We start from the raw sequence: 24,472 nt of genomic DNA, 5'->3' as shown, positions 1-24,472 counted from the left end.
GCTAGTTGGAACTAATGAAAATTTTCCTAAACTATAGATTACATGCATGGCAATCACCCTAACTGACCGTGCTAGTGTGCTGGTTCAATCGCCGACGTGGCGCTGGAGTTGCGAGCTGAGCTTGATTGCCAAGGGGCTAAATCTCCATCATAGTTAGAGGCCTTGACGCCATGACCTGAGGTTCAGTCGCTACCAGTGAATACCCACCCGGTAATACCACATCAACCAAAAGCGGCCACGGATTTCAGCTCATTACAGGTCAATAGCTTAAGCCCCTGTAGCTAGAAGAGGTAATACACTAGTTAAGCAATTCCGTGAAGTCCCAGAATTATGGATATCTTCAATGTGGCGGCTTTTTGTGTCATCTTAATCTACACGTATTCGTACGTGCATAAACTAAGAAAATACTCCGTCCTGTATCCATGATGCCATATTCTGCTATTATTATTGGGGCTTGGCCTTAGTATCCGAAAAAGAGAGGGGTCCGCGAAGGGAACTGACTGCGTATATAAAAAAAGAACTCCCCCCAAACTGCCATCAAGAATTGTACTATTCAGATGAAGGCTTCATAATACTCGGTTAGAGGTGTTGTCATGATTCATACGTTTGTTTTCTCCTTGTAGAGAATTTCCTTTATTGATTCGTGAGAGAAATTCCCCCCAATATGCCTTCATCATCACCCTCCTCATCTCTCGACAGCCTAGACAGTGGCATCAACGCTGCAAAACTAGAAGCAGCCAACCGCTATGTCCGCTGGAACCTATTATTTCTCCTAATAATCTTCACCTTTCTTCTATTTCCAATATGGATGCCTCTTATTCCCTATGTCAACCAAACAACCAACGTCGTCATCATAATCATAATCGGTCTTTTCCAACTCATCTGGCTGATAGCCACCATTTGCGCCATTCGTCGAACACTAGCCATTAACAGCCGAAACAAGCTCAAGACCACAAAAGCCCAAGATGTCGAATCAGCTGACGCCACGGCCAACGACTACTCAACCATTCGTCACATAGTTGCCATGACCTTATACAAGGAACCCATGGGCGTACTGGAAACTACATTGGACTCTCTTGCGAGGCAAAAAGATGCCAAATCCCGCCTCTCCGTCATTATTGGCATGGAATGCCGCACACCTGATAAGGAAGCCAAACGCGATGAAGTCTACGCAAAGTACGAGAGCAAATTCCTCCGTCTCATCGTCACCTTCCACCCCTCGGGCATTCCTGGCGAAATCAGCGGCAAGTGCTCCAACATGAACTACGCCTGTCGCCAAGGCCTACAGATCCTCCGTCAAGATGTCGACTACAACTATGAGAAATACGAATATATCTTTACCAACTGCGACTGCGACGCCGTTTTCGATCCCGAATACATGCTGGAGCTGGAAACCGAGTACTCCAAGCTAGATCTCGCCGACCGCCACTCCTCCATCTGGCAATCCATCATCATCTACAAGCGCGACTCCATGCCCTTCTTTGTCGACATTACCGGTGTTTTGCGCACCTTTTTCTTCATGGGTATTTTGATTCCCTGGAACATCAATCCCATGTCTCATTACTCTCTCAGTGTCAAGTTGTTGGAGGAGGGCGCCTTTACCCACCCGGCCTATCAGATGGAGGATATTATTGCCTTGATTCGCTACACCATCATAACACGACGACAAATCCGCATCAGGCCTTTGAATCTAATTTCTATCAACGGCCCGACCTCTGGCGCCAACTACGCAGATGAAATCCGCGAATGGGCCCTTCAGGTTCGCCGATGGACCATTGGCGCCGGCGAAGTCTTCCACTACTTCATTGTCAAGACCTACCGAATCCCTGGGCTCTATCTGTCTATCAGCTGGGCCACTCGCTTCTTCACCTACTATGGCCTCGTTCTCTGCGCCAGCGCCATCTTCTCTGTGATTTCCCCCATCATTATTCAGCTCATGAACATGGTTGCTGCCGAACATGATCGACTCTTCATCAGCGATTCTCTTTTTTCAACCATCTGCTTCATCTTCTTGGGAACGCAATACGCGTTTTTGCTCATTGTCACTGTCCTCGTCCGTTGGAACCTACCTGTGCCTGGCGATAGCAATAACAATTACAACAAGGGTCTTCGAGGGGTTATAAGAGGCCTGTTACATTGGATCTTGATGTTGCCGACCATTCTTGCCTACAGCTTTGTAGAGCTCTACTCCTTCTTTGAATTGGCGTTTAGAGGAAAGGATGTTTGTAAGCATAATGCTGCTAGTAAGAACAATCTAGTCCTATAAAAGGTGCTAGGAATTCTGAAGATCTATATATATGCCTGACCCACCGCCTTAGATAGAAGATATTATAAAATTAACTAAGGTTTTAGATCTAATATGTGACGATCGTGTATTTCCCAAGGAGGTACTAGGCATAGTCTAAGCAATAAGAGTATAAGTCACGTCTAGTAATATACTTAAGGTATTATGTATAACTAAGTTATATTAATAGCTGAGGTAGCTTATATATAAGAGAGAGTAGTCAGTGTGTTCTATATACTTAGAGTGGCTCATGGTTTGTGAGCCGTATCTTAAGTCCTGTGGTGAGGCTCACGGTATATACTTATCGGGGCTATGAGCAGACGGCTGATTGGAGGGCCCTGTGGGCCGCACGTGACTCTGGCGGTTGTCATACATGGATGAGGGACTAAAGCGCACGGACAGGGTTTTTGAAACACACGCAGCCAAAGAATTTCAACCAGGATTAACTCTTGGTAATTCCTATGGAGCGCGTGGCTCTTGATTTACTTGTGGCTTAACCCCCTGTCAGTGGCAACTGGGATCCACAGGGAGTCCTTTCCATTGATCTTGGCATCTGCTAGGATTAGGGATGTTAGTACCGAGCTGAAAACTATTGAATTTAAAGAGGGTCAAATTAAACGTGGCCGGCCTTCCAGTTCCTTTGAGCTGTCGAGCTCTACCACGGAGGATTCTCAATATAGCACCTCTTAGGTCATCTTTGGGACTACCTCATCGACTACGTCCGACCATGTTTCAACCTCGACCGACGTTACTTCCAGTACCGCTTCAGATACATCATCTACCGAGTTCGCTCCATCCAGCACTACTGGAGATTCCAGTTCTTGGACGTCCACCAGCGAATCTTCCACATCCTTAGCGTCAGCCACCGAAACCGCCGCATCAACAACCGAGGCTACCGCGTCTACTACCAAGCTTACAAGTGCCGCCGAAGCCTCATCGAGCACCAGTGAAGTTTCTACAACTATTAGCGAAGTATCTACGACTACCAGTGAAGTATCCACGACAACGAGCGGAGCGCCCCCGGCCAGTGCCACGTTTGCCATCCAGGTCGCCGACTCCGCCCGAGAAGTGTCAACGGCAAAAAGGCACGCTATCGAAGCGGCGCTTCTGGCTACGGTATTTACTTAACGGTGGGAGCGGCTTCGGACAGTCTCTTCGTGACTGGTGACTTTCACGTCGAGGACTCTACGAACCGTCTCATGGTCGGCAACCTCTACGCATCGGTTGGCACGTCATCTTCGAGTCTCCTCGTGGCCCAGACCGCCGCTAGCGTCGCCGCAGTCAATTATCGCTTCATTTCATGCACTCCCCCCGTGAGTCTTGGGCAGAAGCCGGAATGTGTAGTAGAAGGCACATCTAGGTCGTAGTTTTATGTTTTGGCTAGCGAACAAGTTTCGACGCCTATATATATAGGTCCACCGGGAAGCCCTCCTACCTCTAACACGTACACTAGCTTGGACATGATTGTGGTTTCGATTTAGGTAGTATACGTGGAGGGAATACTCTTCTGCTGGCTTGACCAGAGCGCCCAAGCCTATATAGATTCTTTTCTGGTTATTAGACTAATTTTGCGTTATAATTGGCAAGACAAGCTGGAATTGTGTAATTATGCTTTTAAATTATACATTTCGCACATAGGTTAGATATATAAAACGATAAGGCTTCTTCATTATAATCCATGCTGACCCATGACTCTTATCGGCTGTCTTATTATATCTTCGTTTACGTAGAAGGAACACCGCTAAGGATTCTGCTGTATGGCATTGGGCTGATTTAAAATGCTATTTTATGTATTCTAAAGTCCTACTTTGCTAGTGTGGAACCCTTTTGTATCTAAGGGTGTAAGGAGAGATAAAAACAACACTGTCAACGTTCCCAAAGCACTCAGGAGACGACTCGCCTCATCTCAGTAGCTGATGCAATGCAGCGCGATTTATTGTTCATGCTGTTAATGTGTGCCAACTGTGCTCTTTAGTGCTGTGGCTGGCCACTCTGCCTGTGGTAAGACCAAGTTGAGAAATCACCGGAAGCGATTTTGTGAAGACTCGTGATTCTAGGAAGGATACTTGGGACAAAAGCGGAAAGATAATCCGCCACTGTGGACAAGATTGGCAGTCATAATGTTGCTTTTGCTGCCACTGCCGCTGCTGTTCTTCGAACCCACGGCGGTACGGCTCTTGAAATTATCCACTCATGTTCTGCCCGAATCTTCTGATACTTATCCAGAATGCTCTTAAGCAAATATTGATCGCTTGTGATAGAGCCGACATCGATGGCCTCTTTCCTTGTGTTGGCGCACACTAAGAGATACTGTAGTCCCCGTCTGTGGTTAGAAATGTTCGTGTTGCTGTTTGAGGCACTACTAAGCTCCGAGGATTGCGACGGCTGAAGGTGTTCCTGCCTAGTCTGCAATGGGCTTGAGGACGCGTGACCTTCTTGGTTAGCAGCTCTTGTACCCACCACATGAGCTTGGGGTGGTGGTCTTGGGGGAACAGAGGTCGGTGGAATTGTGGAAGTAGGATGACGAAGCCTGCTTCTTCCTTGTTGGGATTGGCTGGTAGCTGTACTGAGGAGTCTGGATGGTTCGGACCCAGGCAGAGGTCCTGCTCCGAAGCCAAACTCCGAGAAGCTCGAGTCCGGCCTCGGAAGAGCAAGCCCCACAACTCCGAAATTTTCCGTCAACGCGATGTATCACCATATAACATCAAGTGTTACCCATGCTAAGCTATTCCTAGTCAGTCACCCTTCATACCCAAGAATTGTGTCTGAACGCCAATACCAACAAAATGACATCCTCTACCAGTGCAGCGAGCGGCTACCGTCACCCGGCCACTCAACTGGAAGACCACCCAATAGCCAGTTATCCCGACTTGAAAGAAAAAGTCGTCTTTCGTAAGCGCAAAAGATCGTGGCATAGCCCAGTCCAGAACTGACCATAGCAGTCACGGGCATCGGCCAGACCGGAGACCGTGATGATCCCATGTGGGGTAATGGCGCTGCCACAGCTCGCCTTCTAGCCTCCCAAGGTGCCAAAGTCTTTGGCTGCGACTTGAACCTCGACGCGGCCATTCGGACACAAAAGCGTATTGAAGAGGAGGGAGGGGAGATAACTGTGACAAAGGCCGATGTCACGGTTGGCGAGGACGTCAAGAAGGCGGTCGAACAATGTATCAGCAAGTATGGACGTATCGATGTCCTGGTGAAGTGAGTAGAGGGCCAGTTTGTCCATCTCTGGTCGGCGGTCTACTGACGGGGCTTTCTGCCGAAAAACAGCAACGTCGGACGATCCGAGCCTGGAGGGCCAGCCGAGATGACGGAGCAAGTCTGGGATGCCCAAACAGATATCAACCTCAAGTCGGTTTACTTGACCTGCCACAATATCCTGCCCATCATGGAGAGGCAAGGCTCGGGTGCCATCGTCAACATCGCCTCCATTGCAGGACTCAGATACATTGGAAAACCGCAAGTCGCCTATTCAGCTACCAAGGCGGGCGTCATTCAGTTCACCAAGGCCACGGCTGTCATCTACGCTTCGAGGAACATTCGCCTGAATGTGGTGGTTCCTGGGCTTATGCACACGCCTCTGGTCGGAGTCTTGGCTGACAAGTACGCTGGCGGTGACCACGAGGGCTTCGTGGCCAAGAGGCATAATGCTGTTCCCATGGGCAGGATGGGCAATGCACTCGATGTTGCTATGGCTGCGACGTTTCTGGCTTCACAGCAAAGCCGATACATCACGGGGCAGAAGATCGTAGTGGATGGAGGCATCACATCGTCAACAGGCTGAGAGACGGTGCACACACATAGCCCTCGGGGGCCGGGTTAGGTTGGGATAGTGTACATGTTGAGTAAACAGGCAGGTTATCAAAAAGGCTGAGGGCCATTCTCTTCTGACATGTCTGGGTACCACGTGTTATCGAATCCTATGTCCATGATCATGTCAAAACCCTGTGTCGAGCCAAACGAGCCCCATGCAAGAGCATTGGATGGGTTCTATGCCGTATCAGCCACGAAGGTGTTGTCACAAGTAACGTCTCCAAACTCACCATGCAATCGGCCGGATCCATAGCCGCCTCTTCATCCCAGTCCGAAGGCCAAGCAGTCCGCAATCGCGTCGAGTCTTGCAACACCGGCTGTTCATTCAACAGCATGGGCTGATGAGAGGCTTCTGGGCTCGTCTGTGGCTCAGAGTCTCGCAAAGAAGCTGCAGCTATAACCGATGACGTCGGAGTTTTGATGCTTTGGACAACTTGTGCGCGGTATCTCGATTCCTGTTTCAAGCCATAGTTGTCAGCCAAGGCACGAGCTGAGCTCGGAATGGGACTTACGTCGAGGAGTTTCTGCGCGCTGATGTTGACGCTGTTATCCAGCTTTCGGTGAAAGGCCATAGCATCCTCGACGGCTTCTTCAACTATCAGCCTATGTTCGTGATCTTGACAAAGAGTCAGATAGACGAGGAGGATAGATATGGCACAAAAGACGAAATGAGATGTTATCTGTGCGAGGCCCAGTGTCAGCGAATACCAAGTTCTTGATGTCCCAAGGCTTACCCAAAATGTCCCATTGTATTTGCCATCGTCAACCCCAAACTCAGCCGCCAGCGTAACCATGGCTAGAGCACTTTCCGCGCACTTCTTTGCACTGTCTGACAAAGGGTCGCTGGGAGGTTTATTCAGCTCTTGATGACGAAAATCCCGCAGCAGAGAGCCCCGATAGATCAGCATCCTCGCGAAGAAGAATGCTGCCTGAACAGTTCGCTGCTGCCGTTTTAAAATCCACGGGATGTCGTAGTATTGTTCTTGCCCGCATGGGAGAGGCTCTGCCCTGGGATGGAAGAACTCGGGAGTAGTTTGAAGCCATTGTTGAAGCTCGGCCTCTAGCTCGGACATGATTGCGTCTGCGATTTCTGGAGCGCGGTCTGCTACGGGGTAGAGTCGAGAAGTGGCCTTTCCGATGATCTTGACCAGGCTGTTCAATTCGTTGGGTTAGTCTCGTACAAGCAGCGAGGTGGACAGGTATGGGTTTGCTTGCCCGTAATGGACAGTCGTTCCCATCAGCAGCTTCCTCTCACGGGCGTCGATCTGGGCTGAGATGGAGCTATGGAGGTTCGACGATAGGGTGACCGTTATGTCACTGTCTTGAATGGCCATGGGTCGGCCAAGTATAACAGCGAGATACCTGAAATGTGGGTGTCAAGTTGAGGCCTGGCCAGACCAAGGGCAGGAACTCACCGATCAATCATGAACATGGCCCAGAAGACACGCCTCCTGTAGAAAGCCTCCAGGGAGTCACTGCCGGGCCTTTGCTGTTCCCTCTGGATATCTATCATCTGACCTAGTCTGATGCCCCAGCCAAGAGACATCCAGGCACTGTTGAATCGACCAAGTACAAGCTCACACTGACACTAGAAGCACGTAAGTGGGAGTGAAGGTCAATCTGTACAGATGGGAACCGGGGCCGACCTTCAATAACTGAGCTTGCAACACCCCTATAGTCGGAGGATATATTCGGTCAACATTCCCCAGTCTATTGCTTGCAGCCTGTAAGAAGGGCAACCTTGTTTCTATCAGTACTTGAGGACACCCTTCGTGACAAGATGGATGGATGCCCACGCTTTTGCCCTCCACGGCGCAAGTGTCTCGTTTTTCCATGATGCAGTCCAGACGCAACTAGACCCCGTGTCAGTATGGCGGTTTGGAATAGGGAAGGCGTATCAAGTACCCGGTGCCAATGGCGAGAAGAATGATGGCCGTGTCTACATGGTTTTCTGCCAACTTTTCATCGTTCGCGTAAAGGTTGTCTAGGAGCTTGAAAATGTCATCACGAGGCAAGAAACGACAGGTAGCGTTGCCGTGATCGAAATACGCCTCCAGATAGCTGATCGCTGCGCTCTTGTCAGGGAGAGCCAATGTTTGGATATAGCTTCCTGTATGAACATGGTCGTCTTCTTCATGTCTCTTGAACAAATTTCTTGGGAGGCCTTGGCCAATTTGAGCCAAGTGTTCGGACACTCTTCGTAAAAAGGCGTCTACGCTGGCATCGCCTGTTTCGGTGAGCTTGATGCTGAATCAATGACGTGGAGCCCTACCCGCATAGTCCTCGGCAAGGTCAGAGACATCTGCTGTTTCAGCATCTACCGCAGTGGTTCGGGGTGGGCTGTAAGTCGGGGGGCGCTCGTCGGCTGCGCCAGCGATACTGTTGGAGGTATGTGGCACGCACCTGTGATGTGACTGGCGACGGTACGGCTGGAGGGGTCAGACAGGGCGGATTAGGGGAGCAGCCTTCTGCGGACCTTCTTGGGGCTACCTACAGCCAATCCGCCTTGGACGCGGTTGTACGAAGCGCGATAAGAGCACACTCAAGTTCTTGTCAGAGCTGTGGTCACCCGAGCGCAGGCTGACGCGCAATCATACCGATGTGGGCCTGTGTACAGCGAGCGCAGGGTTTTTTCCCATCACACTTGACTTTGCGTCTTTTGCAAACATCGCATGCTCTTCGTTCAGAAAAAAAAATTAGCCATGGCTCTTGGTTGTCTAGCATCGGCCCGACTGGTCGCATCCGAAGCCCGGGTGAGCAAGCACTTACCTTGTGACATTCTTCCTTTGCATGGTATCTGAACTATCCGTCATGGTGATAATGATCTCGATACGGGGGTTTGAAGCAATGAGGATACTGAGCGTCCAAGTCAAATGAGCGTTGAGGTCAAATGACCCCAGTTCGAGTATGGGGCGGGCATTCCGGGGCAAATGTGCGGGACATGCATTCGGTCTCACCGTGCCGACCAATCACAGCGTAGGTCATGGCCAAGTCTCGAGAGCTTCTTTGTTGACCATGTCTCGTTATAGTTGCCATCTACAAACGACTTTAGAAGTAAATGCTTGAGTCTAACCCAGGCTGTCTGCAACTCAGGCATGATTTAGGGTACCAAGACGTCGCTCTTCGGAATTAACCATTTGTCTCTGACCGCCGAACTCCCCAGAACTCGTCAAGTCTTCCCACCCCCAGGAATGATTGGAGATGTACCAATGTAGTCTAGACCCTCGGAAAAGTTGCCCCACAGATGCGGAGTTCCTTGCTCGGAAATCTTCGGCTGGCCCGTCGGAGCGTCTCCGAGATAAAGGAGCGTGCCAGTTTTCGATCTGGTGAGCAGAGGTGCTCAGACTGCAAACAACCCCAGATTCGTTTCCCCATGGGGAACTTTACGAAAGCAACTGTAGTTGAGTATCGTGCCACCCCGAAAGAGACGGTGGCCATAAATCACACCTTCCGCCCCTTCCTTCTCTTCGGCAGACCTTCAGACTACTTCTGTCTATTGCACAGTGTCCTAATAACTCTTTTCGTCTCGTCCTTTCCAACGTAATCATGTCACCCAAGACCGAAACGCCCCTGCCTCTGGAACCGTCCAACTCCTCGTTCCGAGGAAAGGAGAGCGGCGATGCTGTTCATGAAGAGGCGGTTCTCGAGCTGTCCGACGGCGATCGAGCTTTTCTTAACAACTTCACTGATGAGCAGAAGAAGAGGGTGATGTGGAAGGTGAGGAGATACTCAAAGTTTTTGTTGTGCCCGAAACTCATTGGACATTGTTCTAGCTCGATATCAGGCTTGTGCCTATGCTGGCATTTCTCTATCTCATCGCATACCTCGATCGAGCCAATATTGGTGCGCGGAAATCTTCTCAGGGCAGAAGCTGGGGGTTCGTTAACATGACTTGGTTTAGGAAACGCAAAGATCGAGGGTCTTATGGAAGACCTCAATCTCTCAGGAACGCAGTACAACATTGCCCTCTCCATCTTCTTCGTGCCGTACATCCTACTTGGTAAATTGGTTTCCATCGCTTCTGTCCCGTCGCTTGGCTAATCTAGAGCCGCACTCAAGAGGTGCCCAGCAACACCCTTCTCCTCAAGTTCAAGCGCCCTTCTCATTATATCGGCGTTCTTGTTACTCTCTGGGGAGTCGTCATGACCTTAACTGGCGTTGTCCAGAACTTTGGCGGTCTTTTGGCCTGTCGGCTGCTTCTTGGTGTTTTTGAGTAAGCCCTGAACACAACCTCCCGACCAGGTAACCAACCTCTGACCCTTCGGACTCTGCAGGTCCGGGTTCTTTCCAGGCGCCGTATTCACCATCTCACGCTGGTATCTTCCCAACGAGACTCAAGTTCGAATCGCCCTCTTTTACTCCTCGAGCGCCCTTGCCGGTGCCTTTTCAGGCCTCCTCGCCTTCGCCATCGCAAAGCTTGATGGCGTCGCTGGCATCGAAGGGTGGAGGTGGATTTTCATCCTTGAGGGCATCGCCTCGGTGATCGCTGGTGGCTTGACCTTCTTCCTCTTGGTCGACACGCCAGAGCTTTCCGCGTGGCTCACACCCGACGAACAGAAGTACCTCACGCTCCGGCAGCTTGCTGTCCAGGGGAACAGTATGCGGGTGAGAGAAGCTGAGAAGTCCCGCAAGTGGGAAATCGTAAAGTCGGTTCTACTCGATTGGCAGATCTATCTCCAGGCGCTGGTCTACTGGTCGAATACGGTCCCGAACTACGGCATGAAATTCACAATGCCCCAGATCATCAAGAACATGGGCTATACCAGTAGCAACGCGCAACTGCTTACTATTCCTCCCTACGTTATTGGCGCAATTTCTGCCTTTATTTCGGGTATCTTATCCGATCGGTTTCGGTGGCGTATGCCTTTTATTGTTGTGGCCCAGCTGCTGGTCCTAATCTCATTCGCCGTTCTATTTGCTAAAGCCGACGACATCGCGAATAACATTCCCGTCTGCTACTTTGCGATTATCCTCGCAAGCATCGGGTTCTATCCGATCAACCCTGGTGGCAACGCATGGACGATGAACAACCTTGCCGGACCTACAAAGAGAGCGCAAGGCATCGCGTACATGATCTGTCTTGGCAACATTGGGGGCATCATCGGGAGCTACATCTATATTGAGGACGAGAAGCCGAAGTATCCAACTGGCTTTGGATCCTCGCTTGGATTTGCAGGCCTCGGCGTTATGGCCTGCTTGCTCTTGGAGTTTTTGTTCTGGAAGATCAACCGTAGCCGCGCGGCGTTTACGGAGGAGGAAATCAGGGCGCAGTACTCGGATGCAGAACTCGAGAAGATGGGAGACCGATCTCCTCTTTTCAAATACACTCTCTAAAACGTTTGCGGCTTTGGAGTCTGACTGGGACTGGTTACTGTGCCGAGCAATATTGGCAAGCAGTTGTAGGACTTTGGGGGATTTGAGAGTAGGTCGATTGTTATTGATCTCAACGAAGTCTCCAAAAGAGGATATCAGTCGCAATAGCAAAGAACACAGTTGCCACAGCCATGACATGACGCAGGCGGGGAATCCAGGCTATGGCGTTGATTCTCCCCATAATCGATCTGAGTTGTACCCTGTGGAGAAGTCTGCGGGGATTATACAGTCGCTCGGGATCGACAGGGCGGCGGGATCAACAATATGAGTACAATCACAAGCGGTGTATTTCTAGCTAGCGCATTTGCTCTGCTCACACATTCGGCACTCGGTGTTTAGAAACCCGTCGTCTCATCTTCTGCCAGTGAGAGCAGGGTAGAAGCCAAGCTACGGCCCAACTTCCAATGGCTGGCCCGCTTCAACAGGTGTATAATCTTGAACAGTGGACTAGCATCAGGCCTTCCGTCCATGAATACGGCATCCTGGAGCAATGACATACCGCCACTAATACCGATAGCCTGCAACTCGGGAAGCCTCAACTCTCCCCCAGCACGTAGCGTCGCCTTGTTCACAAAACTGGTGTAGCAGAACCAGGCAATCCCGCAGCGGTACAGACAAAGGGGGAAATGGATTGGAGGCTCCGAGCCAATGGGAATCTGCTCGAAATGTCTCACGACAAGCATGGCGTGTATGCTGCAGATCCTGGCGTCGTCAGAAGTCGCCCAGAGTCTAGCTGCTTCGCGGTGCTTCTCTGCGACGAGAGGACCTTCGCGGCCGCAGAATGACTCCAGGACGTCGACGTTCATGTGTAGTAGCATGAAGATGGAGTGCCAGAGCATCATCAGGCTCGACTCTTGTTTTTGAAATGCTGGGGAATGGCGGTATCGCTTGTGCCATGATATCAGGGCGTCCTGGTATTGGCTGACGGCGCTGGTTCGAGATGGTAGGAGATTGCGCTGTTCCGAGGCGATAGAGCCGATGCATCGTAGTATGACATGCAGCTCGAAGTCGTTTGAAACATGGGGAAAGCTGAGAGATATGGCCGGATCCTCGGCTGTGCGTCCTTCCTGGGCGAAGGATGATGACGCCTGACTGGTCATGATGGTCTTCCAGGATTTGGCATCAGGTGCGGAAAAAGCTTTCTTGGAGGCTGTTTGGGGGAGTTCCTCAATCGAGTGCCGCATCAATGGGTCGTGATTGAGTAGACAAGCAATCTCGGCGTCCTGTAAATGAAGTGCAAGCACAATACTTGACTATTCAGTATCGAACAGTCAAACGAGGTAGTAGTAGTTTCTTACCGTTTCCTCTCTTCGTTCCCTGCCCATTCTCTCCATGCTACCTCTAGGGCTTGTCCCTCAAGCTGTGTTACATCTAGCTCAGGATCTTGCAGCTGTGATAGCTTGAGCTGCCGAGACCACTTTAGTTGGTCAGTTGCAATCGCGAAGCCCGCAGTGCCGTGTCTTGACAACTTACTGCAACACAGGTGCCGTGAAACAAGTCGATTTGAATGAGATCCTTGGGTCGCTACACAGCCCATGATGGTTAGACCGTGTGTGTGAAGCTTGATGATTATACATACCCCCATCAGGAAACCAAACATCTGCCCTATTATCGACGCTTGCAGAGCGAGGATATTTGCAGAGCTTTGTCTTGATGTTGTTAAGTGCGACTCCCACTGCATCTAGATTAGCACATAATATTCATTCTATTGACGTGTAATAATACCGAGGATAGCAGGGCCTTGTGCAGCCTCTCGTAGATACTGATGCCGTAAGATACAGCTCGGGAAGATCCTAGGTACAGACTTCCCACTGAACAGACGGAGAGAAGTAAGAGCCCGTTTTTGCTATGCGGCCGGAACGAGGGCGCGTGTATGATGGGGAAGATGGGGTGGAAATTTGCAAAATATGCCTGGATGGCTAGATTCTAGGCAAGTGTCAGCGAGGATATCCTAATGTCGATAGGTCGACGTACGAGAAATGCTGTCGACGGGACAGGGCCGTCTTGGACCCGTTGCCGCAACCGATCTGCCAATGTCCGATGACATACTTCGTCAACTTGATATCTATCCTTTGAGAGGTCTGGCGTGTCGTATCCCGACGGTGCAGCGTCCGAATACGTGTGCCACCTCTTCTGAACAGAATTCGTACATCTGGGGTTAGGTTCGGGTTCGGAAATAGGCGTAAGCTCAGGGTTCGCAGGCGGCTGAATAGGATTCGGTTGGTCAAAGCCCGTCGCGCACTGGCTTGTATCTGGGATTAATCCGAGCATGGGTGATGCCATCCAGTTCGTGCTGGGTTGGTCTCTGGTGAGTTCGGCTAGCCACTCTGTACTCAGGTTGGTTTCGGTATTCCACTGGGGCAACCAACCGTACTGCTGCTCTGAAAAGTCCATGGGGATAATTTCAGCTGACATGATGTCTAGGCCGGTGTTACTCAGTGTAGCCGGATCATCCAGCAGCATGTTGTCATATGCTGGCAATGGCATGTTGTCCGCGGTATGGTCTTGAAGTATATGGGGTATTTCTCGCGGTAGCGAATCAGACACATGTATAGTTTCTACAGGAGAATTACCCTCGGTGGCCAAGTCGCGGGCCGTGCTGTCGCCATCCTGCGTCTGAGGCGACTGTGACGCTTCCTCGGTGGTCGTTTGCTGGTGAGTCCGGTGAGACCTGGAATGTCTCAGGAGAGTATCTCTTGGGGAGTTCAGTCAGATAAAGCCTTGGCAGCATGCATTGAACGACAACATACTGTCTAGTGAACTTCTTTTCACATACAGGGCATGTGAATGGCTTCTCCTTAGTGTGGGACCTAAAGTGGCGATGAAGATGCTCCGCCTTGGCGAAATGCTGTGAGCAGATGGAACAGACGCGCTCCTCCTTTGTCGTTTTGCGCCTTCGCTGCATCTCAAACGATTAATTGCGTAGAGAGCTACCCGAAATAACACTGTGTCTTGTCGTTTCAGAGCGCTGCGGCCGAGGTGAAGAAAGATGAAGAAGAGCGAGGTCATCAGCCACCAGTTCGAGACAGGGAGCTCCCCGCATTCTACACCAGCGTCTGAGATTAGCCGGAGTATTGCCATTGGTCAGCCTCATCGTCGAGCTAGCTGGCCTAATCCGAATGCAAAATAACGTTCTGGACCTTGCCCACCCCCTCAATCTCGACCTCGACAACATCTCCACTGTTGAGAAATTCCTTGCGGAAATATCCCACGCCCGAAGGCGTCCCCGTCATGATAACTGTCCCCTTTCGCAGAGTCGTACCCCTGGACAAATGACTAATGATCTGCCTGACTCCAAAAATCATATCATCCGTGTTGGAATCCTGCTTAATCTCCCCATTGACCTTCGTCGTGATCCGACTAGCAATCGGGTCGGGTAGCTCGCTCGGATGGACAATCGCATGGCCAATGGGCGCAAAGCCATCAAAGGACTTGGCGTAGCAGAATTGTCCGCCGGAAACCTCAGGGAGCTGGAAGTTGCGGGCCGACACGTCGTTGGATGCTGTGTAGCCCAGCACAAAGTCCAGCGCCGCTGCGTCCGTCACGTTCTTGGCGTCCTTGCCGATGACGACGCCGAGCTCACCTTCAAAGTCGAGCATGGGGCGGGCGTCGGGGTGGACGGGGATGTTGTCAGTGGGGCCGGTGAGGGCGTCTGCGGGTTTGGTGAAGACGGCGGGATACTTGGGGACTGTGAGCTGTCACGACAGTAAGCATCAGACATTGTATTGTTCGTTATTTTGTACCTTGGCCTCTTCAGCGTGGGTCTTGTAGTTCAGTCCAATGCAGATGATGATTGGGGTGGATGCCAGAGGACACAGCAGCTGGTTGATCATTGTCAGTATAAGCACAGAGCTTGGCTTGATTCAAGCAACCTTTTCTGTCTTCAAGACCTCCTCGGTCACTTCCAATTTGATAAAAGGATCGCCCAGCAACTTTTTGACCGTGTATACGTTATCAGCAGCTTCGAGAAGCTCCCCGAAATACGTCGCATCGCCTTGGGCGAATCTCACCAAACGCTTGAAAGCACCCATTGTGGGAGGAAGAGATGAGGAAAATAAGCGTGTGAATTCAGGTACTTGGTTGTTTATTGCCATTGCCAATGCATGAATACCTGTATTTGTAGGAGCTTGCAGCCTTCATCGAGTGATTGCTCCCAATGTGGGGAAGCTGTCTTGATAGGCACCACCGCAGCTTTGAGGAGATCATCGTTGGCGGGGCTAACCCATCTGGTCCTTATTTGATACTGCGGTAACGCTGGTATTCTGGAAAAAGCAGAAGCCTGAATGCTCTGGTAATCGGCGATACCGTCACTTTTCAAAGACTTGAATACTGCAACAATTACGCCCTGAGACATCTACCACAGACAACATGTCAGATATCTTCATCAAGCCAAACTCTGGCGCAGCCGTTCTGGATACTGTCGCTGCCGGTGATGACCATGAGCCCCAGGCAAAGTGGCTGAAACGCCAGGGCGTTCATCTCAGCCATCGAGTCACTCTGAAGAAGTTGTCTCATGTCCGCTATCAGCATCCAGACCTTGATGAAATCTCCAAATTCCTCGCCAGTACGTGTCAAATCCTGAATTATTAACAACACATTATTGACCCAGGGCCTTGGGCAGACTTTGGAATGGAAGTCGCCAAAAAAGGAGATGACGAGATATGGTACAAGGGATATGGTCCCGACCAATACGTATACTACGCTCGCAAGGGCCCCAAGAAGTTTCTCGGGGGTGCTTTCGAGGTAGAAACGAAAGAAGAACTTGAGAGGTGAGATTTGTTCTCTCGTGGCCAACTTCGACATCTAACAAGACCCAGAGCCGCCAAGATTTCTAGAGCTAGTTCTATTGAGGACATGACCAGCGCCCCAGGTGGTGGCAAGTTGCTCACCATCACAGACCCTGAGGGATATCTTTTCAACATCGTATGGGGCCAGCAACCGGCACAGGCAAAGACGGCTCCGGAGAAGCTTCCGCTGAACTATGAGGTGGAAAAGGAGCGGGTTCGCAAGTTTCAGAGATTCCAGCCCGGGCCGGCTGCTGTTCACAAAGTACGTTTTCTTTTTTGAGGGTTGAGTTCCGACGCAGGACTGACTTATGAAAATCTAGCTGGGTCATTTCGGCTACTGCTCAACCAAATTTGACGACCTTGTCTCCTTTTACACCCACAACTTCAACATCGTCCCCTCAGACTGCATTTACGTCACCAAAGACAGCCAGAGGCAAGTAGTAACCATTTTCTTCCACCTCGACCTGGGAAAGACAATGGTCGACCACCACTGCTTCTTCATCAGCGCAAATTCAACTGCTCACGTGCACCACTGCTCCTTCGAGGTGCACGACTACGACACGCAGAACCTAGGGCACCAGTGGTTGGCCCAGCAGGGTTACGAGTCGGTCTGGGGCGTTGGGAGGCATGTTCTTGGGTCGCAGATTTTCGATTACTGGTGGGATACTACTGGGAATATGGTGGAGCACTATACTGATGGGGATCTTGTGAATGGGGAGACACCCGTCGCGTATGTTGAGGCGGGAAGTGAATCGCTTGCTGTGTGGGGACCGAAGCTGCCTGCTACATTCATGCAGTGATTTCTAGTTTGAATAATGTGTTTCTGAATTCAATTCTCCTCTCTTGTCATAGACGAAACCGCCATGAGCTGCGTTTTTTTTTCTTGGTGTGTTGTTGCTCTGATTTATCCTAGACTGGGAGAGACAGGAACAAACAAATGCTGAACTAGTCTCTGGATGTAATGGATGACCTTGGATCGCCTGCTCCAAGCTGTTCGCCTCATCGCTGTTACATAAGGCCCGCCCGATGCTCCTCGTGGTGCCTTTCCTCTCTGTCCCACAAGCCCCGCCGCCGAGAACAACCACATAGACACTGGAGACTTAGCCGGTGGGCTGAAACCGCACCAGGTGGGCCTTTCAAGTCCCTCGACGGGTCGATATCATTCAAGAGTGCTCAAATGCCCCGTGTCCCAAGATCTGAACAAGGCTTCAATCTCACCACGGATACTGGCTTCGACTCAAACATGGCGACCGAAGTAGAGACTACGCAGGTCTTGATCTGCGGGTGCGGTCCCACTGGGGCAATGCTGTCAGGTTTTCTAGGGAGAAATAATGTTTCCAACGTCATCCTGGAGAAGGAGAATGACATCACCATCGATCCTCGTGGGATCGCCCTGGACGACGACGGGATTCGGCTACTTCAAGCCCTCGGTCTTTATGACGCCGTCTTTACCGATATAGGATCATGTAGGTCTCAGAAAGCCAGTCAGCTCTGAAGCGTGTGTGACAGCGACTAATCTTACTAGACGTCCCTGGGGCCCGATTCATCAGCGGTGTTCATACCGATTTGCACCGAAAACCGTTTCTATATTTCAACACAGGCTCCGTGGGTTGCCCCTTTGCAATTCGTAACATCATGGTGTCGTGACATATACATTAACCTGCTAATTCGAGGCTATAGACAGCCGGGAACACTGGCCATGTCGGCGTATTGTGCCACAAGCAACCCGCGCTCGAGAAACATCTCCGATCCGTCATCTCAGCCTCGAGCTACTCGTCTCTCCGGAGCAAATGCACCTTGACATCCATATCAGAGGATGACGACTGGGTTTACGCAAAGTATCTGGACTCGTCCGGAGTGGAACGGCAGATCCGGTCAAAGTTCCTGGTCGGAGCGGACGGCAAGACGGGTTACACGCGGAAGAAGTATCTTGAGCCCAAGGGGGTACACATGCAATGGGCAGAGCGGTAAGCAAAAGACGAACACCTTTATAGAGCGAATATTCGTCGAAGGCTAACCGTAGTACAGCACAAAGTATCAAAAATCATGGGTTGCCTTGAACTGGAGAATCAACCTCCCAACGCCGGAAACGCATCCAGATTTTCCCCTGTGGGAAAAAGGCTATACCCCGCAGCAAGTCTACGACGCCTTCTTCCCACGGCCTTTCTCGTTCCTCTGCAACCCGGATCGTCCCGCCGTTTGCGGTAGGTTCGGCTTGGAATCCGATCGCCTGTGGCGCTTCGAGTTTGTTGTCCAAGAGGGAGAGGATGACAATGAGATGGCGAAGCCGGAAATGATTCGAAAGGTTGTGTTTCCATATCTGAGGCATCCTGGAAGTCGATATGGGTAAGCTCTCTACTCACTGTCTTTACTAGGGATAGTATGCTAAGAGATTTCTAAAGGCTTTCGGAAGACATCGAGTTTCCCGAGGATTGTATTCAAGTCTTGCGATGCCGACCGTTTCGATTTTACGCTAGGAGCTGCGATAAGTGGGCTTTAGGAAGGGTCATACTCTGCGGCGATGCTGCCCATGTGTTTCCGCCATGTAAGCATTGCCAACACGTTACATGCAGCAAAGGGGCTCGGAGGGAACTGACTTGGGACAGTCGGCGGCCAAGGAATCGCCTCAGGCTTCCGAGACGCCGTAGCCTTGAGCTGGCGCCTCGCTCTCATGTGCAAGTCCAGCACCGGCGTCGATCACCAGAAACTCCTGACTGGCTGGTTCCTCGAGAGAAAGCAGCAGCTCGAAACGTCTCTTGCGTCTACCGTGAGGAACGGAGACATGGTCAACAGCAAGAACCCCGTCATAACCCTCCTCCGGGACTGGGGCCTGTGGCTGGTGCAGTTGATACCCACAGTGAGAAAGAAACTCGAGCTGGGGGCTAGAGCTTATGGCCCTGCTGGGTATAAGTATGAGGATGGTATGGGATTCGTGGCTGAGCTCGGCGGCGGAGTCTCTTTTGCGCAGTCGTTTTGCGTGGAACTTGAGGGGCACAAGGAGAATGGCCGTGTTCAATTTACCGACGACGTCATCTTCGCGCCGGAGAAGAAAAAGATGTTCCAGGTCGTCGTGTTGCTCGACGGCTTGGACCAGGTTCCTAACGCACAGGCTCAACTTGATGGACTGGACTCCATTTGCTCACACCTCTCAACCGAGGAAGCAACGTACTTCATCCAGCGGAAAACCCTAAGTGCAAATACGGTGACTAAGGAGGTCCAGAGCGGCGCCGGAGTATTCCGCACGGCATCGGCGATCGAGTTCTCCGAGTCGGATCTCAGCGCTGGGCGGCCAGAGGCGGAAGGATACAGGGAGGATGATATGTGGCGTGCGGTCAAGCACAAGACTTTTGCCATTGTGAGGCTTGACAGGTTTGTGTTTGCGGCTTGTGATGGTAGGACAGAGCTTGAGATGGCGGCAAGGAAACTGGCGGAAATTTTTCTTTTTTGATAGTCTGTATACGTTGCGAGATTACGAGATGGAGAGAGTTGAGTGTGTTCTTTGTTTCTACTTGGATCCTTCCCATACCTAAGGATATACATAAATTTACTGTGTTCTGCGGCATTGCGCATCACGCCTCTCCTTTGTACATCCTTTTTTGTTTCGTTTTCACTATGTTCCATGAATCTCTCCCGAAGAGGGAGGCAACTATATGTAGGTAGGTACGCCTGGTTACTGAATACTCGGCTGTTAGTTGAATAGGTCTGGCGGTGGGCTAATGTGTATCTCAAGTGTCCTCAGTGCAGAAGTTATTTCCGCGTTATACCAACCAGTCTATGGAAATGCTCAATGTGTTTGTCTCCATGCTACGCGAGTCTGTACATTAGACAGCCACCTTTTCGACTTATTGTCTTTCTCTCTTGGCATCGACTCTATCAATGGTTAAGCCCGGGACCTTCTTCCGAACTTACCCTACAAGAAGCATCCATTATTTACCAGAAGCAGCCGTTGTGGCCTTCCTTTAGCGCCATCAAGGAACTGTTGCTTTATTCAATTGGAGGCATACTCCAAGCCTGTCTCATCTTGCAAGCACTCAGCCATCACTGTTAGAAAATACGGGCCTGAAAAACCCACGGGCGCGGCGGAACCAAACCCGGAATAGATCCCACAATCGGCCATACGCACCACCGCCGTCCAGGTTTGTCACCACCATTGACTAAGCTGGCGCACCCAAAAGCCCAGACTTGTTATCTCCTTTTATTTTCGACGAGTTCTCATTGTAAGAGGGGATAATTTGACTAACTTCAGTCTTCATTGTTCCAAGCTTCTACTCATCGTAGGCTTCCAGCCGCACTGCAGAATCAGATCTTGTCGCCATGTCACTTCAAACTCCTCGAAAGCTATGGGAACATCCCAGCCCCGAGACCACTAACATGGGCCTGTTCAAAAAGGCATTGGAAGGGCATTGTGGCGAGTCCTTCACGGTAAACATCTTGCTGCTTTCAAAAACCAAAGTACTACGTGGCTAATGGTAATTAGTTGTTCCACGATATGCATCAGTATTCTGTCACCAGACGATCCGACTTTTGGGCCTTCCTTTGGGAGTACTCCGGCTTGCTCCATGAAGGGGTCTACACGAGAGTCGTCGACGAGTCGGCGAGGATGGACAGCATACCTGTTTGGTTCGACGGCGTCCGACTCAATTTCGCCGAGAACCTACTGCTCCCGCTGAAGGGACAGCCAGGCAAAGAAGACGACAAGATCGCCGTATCTGAGTTCAACGAGTCTGGACCTCAGTCAAGAACCACATTGACTTGGGGCGGGCTCCGTCAACGCGTCGGGCAACTCGTGCATGCCATGAAGGCCAACGGCGTCGTCAAAGGCGATAGGATTGCTACGTGCTCATGCAATAATATCGACACTTTGGTGGTTTTCTTGGCCACGTCTGCCATCGGCGCCATCTTCTCCTCGAGCTCGACAGACATGGGCGTCAGCGGTATTCTCCAACGGCTACAGCAAATCAAGCCTCGCTGGGTCTTTATGGATGACACGGCTCTGTACAATGGGAAACGCATTGACCTGCGAAAGAAGCTAAGAGAAGTGGCTGAGGGCTTGCGGACGGTATCCGAGTTCCAGGGCATCGTCTCCCAAGCACGGTTTAAATCTCAGCCCAAGGACGTGTCAGGGATTCGGATGGCCCAGCCATTCGAGGCTTTTGTCTCAAAGTCTGACCGCAGCGACTTGAGCTTTGAGAGGGTCGATTTCCGAGACCCGTTCTTGATCGTTTACTCCTCTGGGACGACTGGTGCGCCTAAATGCATCGTGCACTCTGTTGGTGGTACTCTCTTGAATTCCTATAAGGAGGGGGCGCTGCACCAGGAGTTCGACCTTCAGAGTACATCGCTGCAGTACACGACAACCAGCTGGATTATGTATCTTGCTACTGTACAGACGCTCCTCTTTGGTACTCATGTGGTACTGTACGATGGCAGTCCCTTTCTTCCACACTCGGCGGCCTTGATCGAGCTAGCGGCACGGGAACGGTGAGTACCGGCGGCAGGACTCGGGCTTCGAAAGCCCAGGATGGCTAATATCGTTTCTAGCGTGACTCACTTTGGAACTTCACCGCGATATCTCGAAGAACTGCGACGAGCAGGCACTAGACCACGAGACCTGGTGAACCTCGAATCGCTACAGATGGTCAGCAGCACCGGGATGATCTTCCCAGAAGCCCTGTTTGAGTGGTTCTACGATGTGGGATTTCCGCCTCATGTGCGGGTAAACAACCAATCCGGCGGGACTGACATTGCCGGATGCTTCGGTATTAGCAACGCCTTGACACCGGTGTACTCTGGCGGATGTGCCGGGCTTAGCCTCGGAATACCAGTGGAGATTTATGACAGTGAGATGCAAGCAGACAAGGCACAGGGACGCCCGGTTCAAGACGGCGTTCCTGGGGAGTTAGTTGCCACAGCGGCATTTCCGAATATGCCAGTTATGTTCTGGGGTATTGGAGGGCAGGATAAGTATCACGAGGCCTACTTTGCTCATTTTGATGGTGAGTTCACGGAGTAGAGTCGGGGTAGAACCATTTCTAACATACGTACAAGGTGTCTGGACGCATGGCGACTTTGTCATGATACACCCAACAACAAAACATCTATTCTTCCTTGGTCGATCAGATGGAATCCTCAACCCATCCGGCGTTCGATTCGGCTCGGCCGAGATATACACCGTCATCGAGAGAGAGTTTGCGGTTGAAGTTGAAGAGTCCCTTTGCGTGGGGCAACGACGACAGAGAGATAACGATGAGCGCGTGTTCCTGTTCCTCAAACTCAGAAAAGGAAACAGTTTCACGGATGGCCTGGTCAACAGGGTCAAAGAGGCCATTCGGAAGGCACTCAGCGCCCGCCATATCCCCAAGTTTATTTTCCCAACTCAACATATCCCGGTACGTGGCAGAGTCGGCCCGAGCCATAATCGTTCTGACATTACTGATGCTTTTATTTAGGTAACAATCAATGGTAAAAAAGTAGAGATGCCTGTGAAGAGGATTATTTCGGGGGAGAAGATTAAGCCTTCGGGGACGCTTGCTAACCCGGAAAGCTTGGATTACTTCTACCAGTTTGCAGAGATTGGGAATGGGACGAAAGAGAGTAAGCTGTAGAGCTTCCCCAGGGCCTTACATAATGCAGTCTATGGCGGTGTTATATATTGCATCGCTGTTTAGTCTAGCCGTGCTTGACTTACCCTCAAACAAGTCAAAGCCATTATTGAAGAACTGAGATTCTTCAGATATCAGGTGTAGATAACTTGGATCAAAAACCCCGTCTTTATGTGGAACAATGACTTGCCCTAATAGTGCGGAGATAAGGAACTTTCGTGGTGATAATGGAATGCTAATTTCATAATAGGTCCCACATAAGGTCGATGACGTGTGACGGAGACAATATCAGGGAGACCTTCGGCACTTGATCCTCTCAACATCTGTGTACCAGTTACTCAACGACAATCGACAATTGACGATCATGGTCGCCAACAAGAGAGTAGCTACAACAAACGTCCGCGTCTTCGACGGCAAAGCCCTTTCCGAATCAACTACCATTGTCATCGACGGTCAATTCATCGGAAACAACCAAGATGTGGCCGAGACTATCGACAACTAGAATGGTGTACTCATTCCGGGACTGATTGACTGCCACATCCATCTGTAGGCCGAGCAAGATTTACGAAAAATGGCCTTTTGGGGCGTCACAACAGGCTTGTCGATGGGCGACTGGCCGCCGGAGAAGCTACGACCTTTACGCGGCCGCATCGGCCTGACTGATATTCAAAGCCCCAGCGCTCCGGCGACGGCTCCGGGGAGCTTGTACAGCAAGATGCTTCCAGAAGATTCTGTGTCTAGCCCGGAAGACGCGACGTCTTACGTCGAAAAGAGGATATCCGAAGGCGCCGATTACATCAAGATTATTGCTGATGTTCCAGGCCGACCTTGGACGCGCTGGTATCGGCGGCGCACGACCGTGGAAAGATGGTCATTGCCCACGCTGCTTAATTCGAACCCTTCGCCATGGCACAAGCTGCTGAAGCTGATATCGTCACACACGTCCCGCGCGACAAGGCTCTTGACCTGGCAGTAGTCGTGAAGACGGCGGCAGACGGTCGAATGGCCGAGCCCAAACTCGCCATGGCAGAAGCCCAGTCAAAGCCCCTTACCTGGGGTGCTATCCAACAGCTTCTTCTACAGCCTGCAATAATTTACACCATCATCCAAGCGAGGCGACGGAGTGTGGGAGATGCGAAATACGAGAACGGCAGAGACTCTGTCATGGCGATGCACAATGCCGGCGTAACGGTCCTCGCCGGGACAGATGCCCACACGGAGCCGACATCGCCGTTTGAGGTTCTCCAGGGGGAGACTCTGCATCGGGAGCTGGAGTGGTTCGTTGATCCTGGAATGACGACGATTGAGGCCTTACAGGCGGCGACCACTTGCTGCGGAATGCTTCGGGCTTGAAGATCGTGGATCCATAGAGGTTGGGAAACGGGCTGATTTGGTGCTTCTATCGGGGAATCCGGTTGAGAGTATTGGTGCTACTCATTCGATTCGGCAGGTATGGTGTGGTGGAGAAGCTCAGAGGGGATCTGGATCTTAGCGAAGTGGCTCACTTGGCTTGTTTTATCTCTATCCTACCCACACTGTAATAAATGTCGATAAGAGCAGTAGAGGAGAGGGGGAAAACTAATATAAAAAACAAACAGGGTGATCTCTCT

At 51.1% G+C, this 24,472-nt stretch overlaps 8 protein-coding genes across 8 annotated transcripts; 5 read left to right on the top strand and 3 right to left on the bottom strand.

The window, feature by feature from the left end:
* Positions 1-664: 664 nt before the first annotated feature.
* On the top strand, positions 665-2,266 carry LRP88_01725 (uncharacterized protein; the record flags this gene model as incomplete). The annotated part of the gene is made up of 1 exon (XM_083238401.1): positions 665-2,266. One exon carries the CDS (start codon positions 665-667, stop codon positions 2,264-2,266), a length of 1,602 nt encoding a protein of 533 aa, XP_083106906.1.
* A 2,804-nt stretch (positions 2,267-5,070) lies between these two features.
* LRP88_01724 (putative short-chain dehydrogenases/reductase) lies at positions 5,071-6,071 on the top strand (the record flags this gene model as incomplete). The annotated part of the gene is made up of 3 exons (XM_083238400.1): positions 5,071-5,176; positions 5,227-5,488; positions 5,558-6,071. The coding sequence occupies 3 exons, from the start codon at positions 5,071-5,073 to the stop codon at positions 6,069-6,071; spliced, it is 882 nt and encodes a 293-aa protein (XP_083106905.1).
* Positions 6,072-6,148: 77 nt separating this feature from the next.
* LRP88_01723 (fungal specific transcription factor domain-containing protein) lies at positions 6,149-7,613 on the bottom strand (the record flags this gene model as incomplete). Its single annotated transcript, XM_083238399.1, has 5 exons — positions 6,149-6,277; positions 6,331-6,417; positions 6,613-6,780; positions 6,835-7,252; positions 7,516-7,613. The coding sequence occupies 5 exons, from the start codon at positions 7,611-7,613 to the stop codon at positions 6,149-6,151; spliced, it is 900 nt and encodes a 299-aa protein (XP_083106904.1).
* A 2,033-nt stretch (positions 7,614-9,646) lies between these two features.
* Positions 9,647-11,434, top strand: LRP88_01722 (major facilitator superfamily domain-containing protein; the record flags this gene model as incomplete). The annotated part of the gene is made up of 5 exons (XM_083238398.1): positions 9,647-9,817; positions 9,874-9,943; positions 10,002-10,100; positions 10,160-10,313; positions 10,375-11,434. 5 exons carry the CDS (start codon positions 9,647-9,649, stop codon positions 11,432-11,434), a joined length of 1,554 nt encoding a protein of 517 aa, XP_083106903.1.
* Positions 11,435-11,808: 374 nt separating this feature from the next.
* LRP88_01721 (fungal specific transcription factor domain-containing protein) lies at positions 11,809-13,960 on the bottom strand (the record flags this gene model as incomplete). The annotated part of the gene is made up of 5 exons (XM_083238397.1): positions 11,809-12,696; positions 12,947-12,997; positions 13,053-13,148; positions 13,199-13,399; positions 13,523-13,960. The coding sequence occupies 5 exons, from the start codon at positions 13,958-13,960 to the stop codon at positions 11,809-11,811; spliced, it is 1,674 nt and encodes a 557-aa protein (XP_083106902.1).
* A 623-nt stretch (positions 13,961-14,583) lies between these two features.
* On the bottom strand, positions 14,584-15,504 carry LRP88_01720 (fumarylacetoacetate hydrolase family protein; the record flags this gene model as incomplete). The annotated part of the gene is made up of 3 exons (XM_083238396.1): positions 14,584-15,168; positions 15,217-15,294; positions 15,424-15,504. The coding sequence occupies 3 exons, from the start codon at positions 15,502-15,504 to the stop codon at positions 14,584-14,586; spliced, it is 744 nt and encodes a 247-aa protein (XP_083106901.1).
* A 337-nt stretch (positions 15,505-15,841) lies between these two features.
* Positions 15,842-23,364, top strand: LRP88_01719 (uncharacterized protein; the record flags this gene model as incomplete). The annotated part of the gene is made up of 15 exons (XM_083238395.1): positions 15,842-16,037; positions 16,095-16,242; positions 16,291-16,522; positions 16,581-16,990; positions 17,455-17,726; positions 17,786-17,865; positions 17,941-18,227; positions 18,289-18,606; positions 18,663-18,805; positions 18,867-19,629; positions 20,547-20,682; positions 20,738-21,741; positions 21,802-22,256; positions 22,309-22,649; positions 23,197-23,364. 15 exons carry the CDS (start codon positions 15,842-15,844, stop codon positions 23,362-23,364), a joined length of 4,953 nt encoding a protein of 1,650 aa, XP_083106900.1.
* Positions 23,365-23,768: 404 nt separating this feature from the next.
* LRP88_01718 (uncharacterized protein) lies at positions 23,769-24,215 on the top strand (the record flags this gene model as incomplete). The annotated part of the gene is made up of 1 exon (XM_083238394.1): positions 23,769-24,215. One exon carries the CDS (start codon positions 23,769-23,771, stop codon positions 24,213-24,215), a length of 447 nt encoding a protein of 148 aa, XP_083106899.1.
* Positions 24,216-24,472: the final 257 nt, after the last annotated feature.

This window comes from Fusarium phalaenopsidis, assembly GCF_050370095.1.
Source record: "Fusarium phalaenopsidis strain FUZ10S chromosome Unknown contig_32278, whole genome shotgun sequence".
NCBI classification, from domain to species: Eukaryota; Fungi; Ascomycota; class Sordariomycetes; order Hypocreales; family Nectriaceae; genus Fusarium; species Fusarium phalaenopsidis.
Note: the sequence above shows the minus strand (reverse complement) of the source record. Positions and strands in the feature narration are given on the sequence as shown.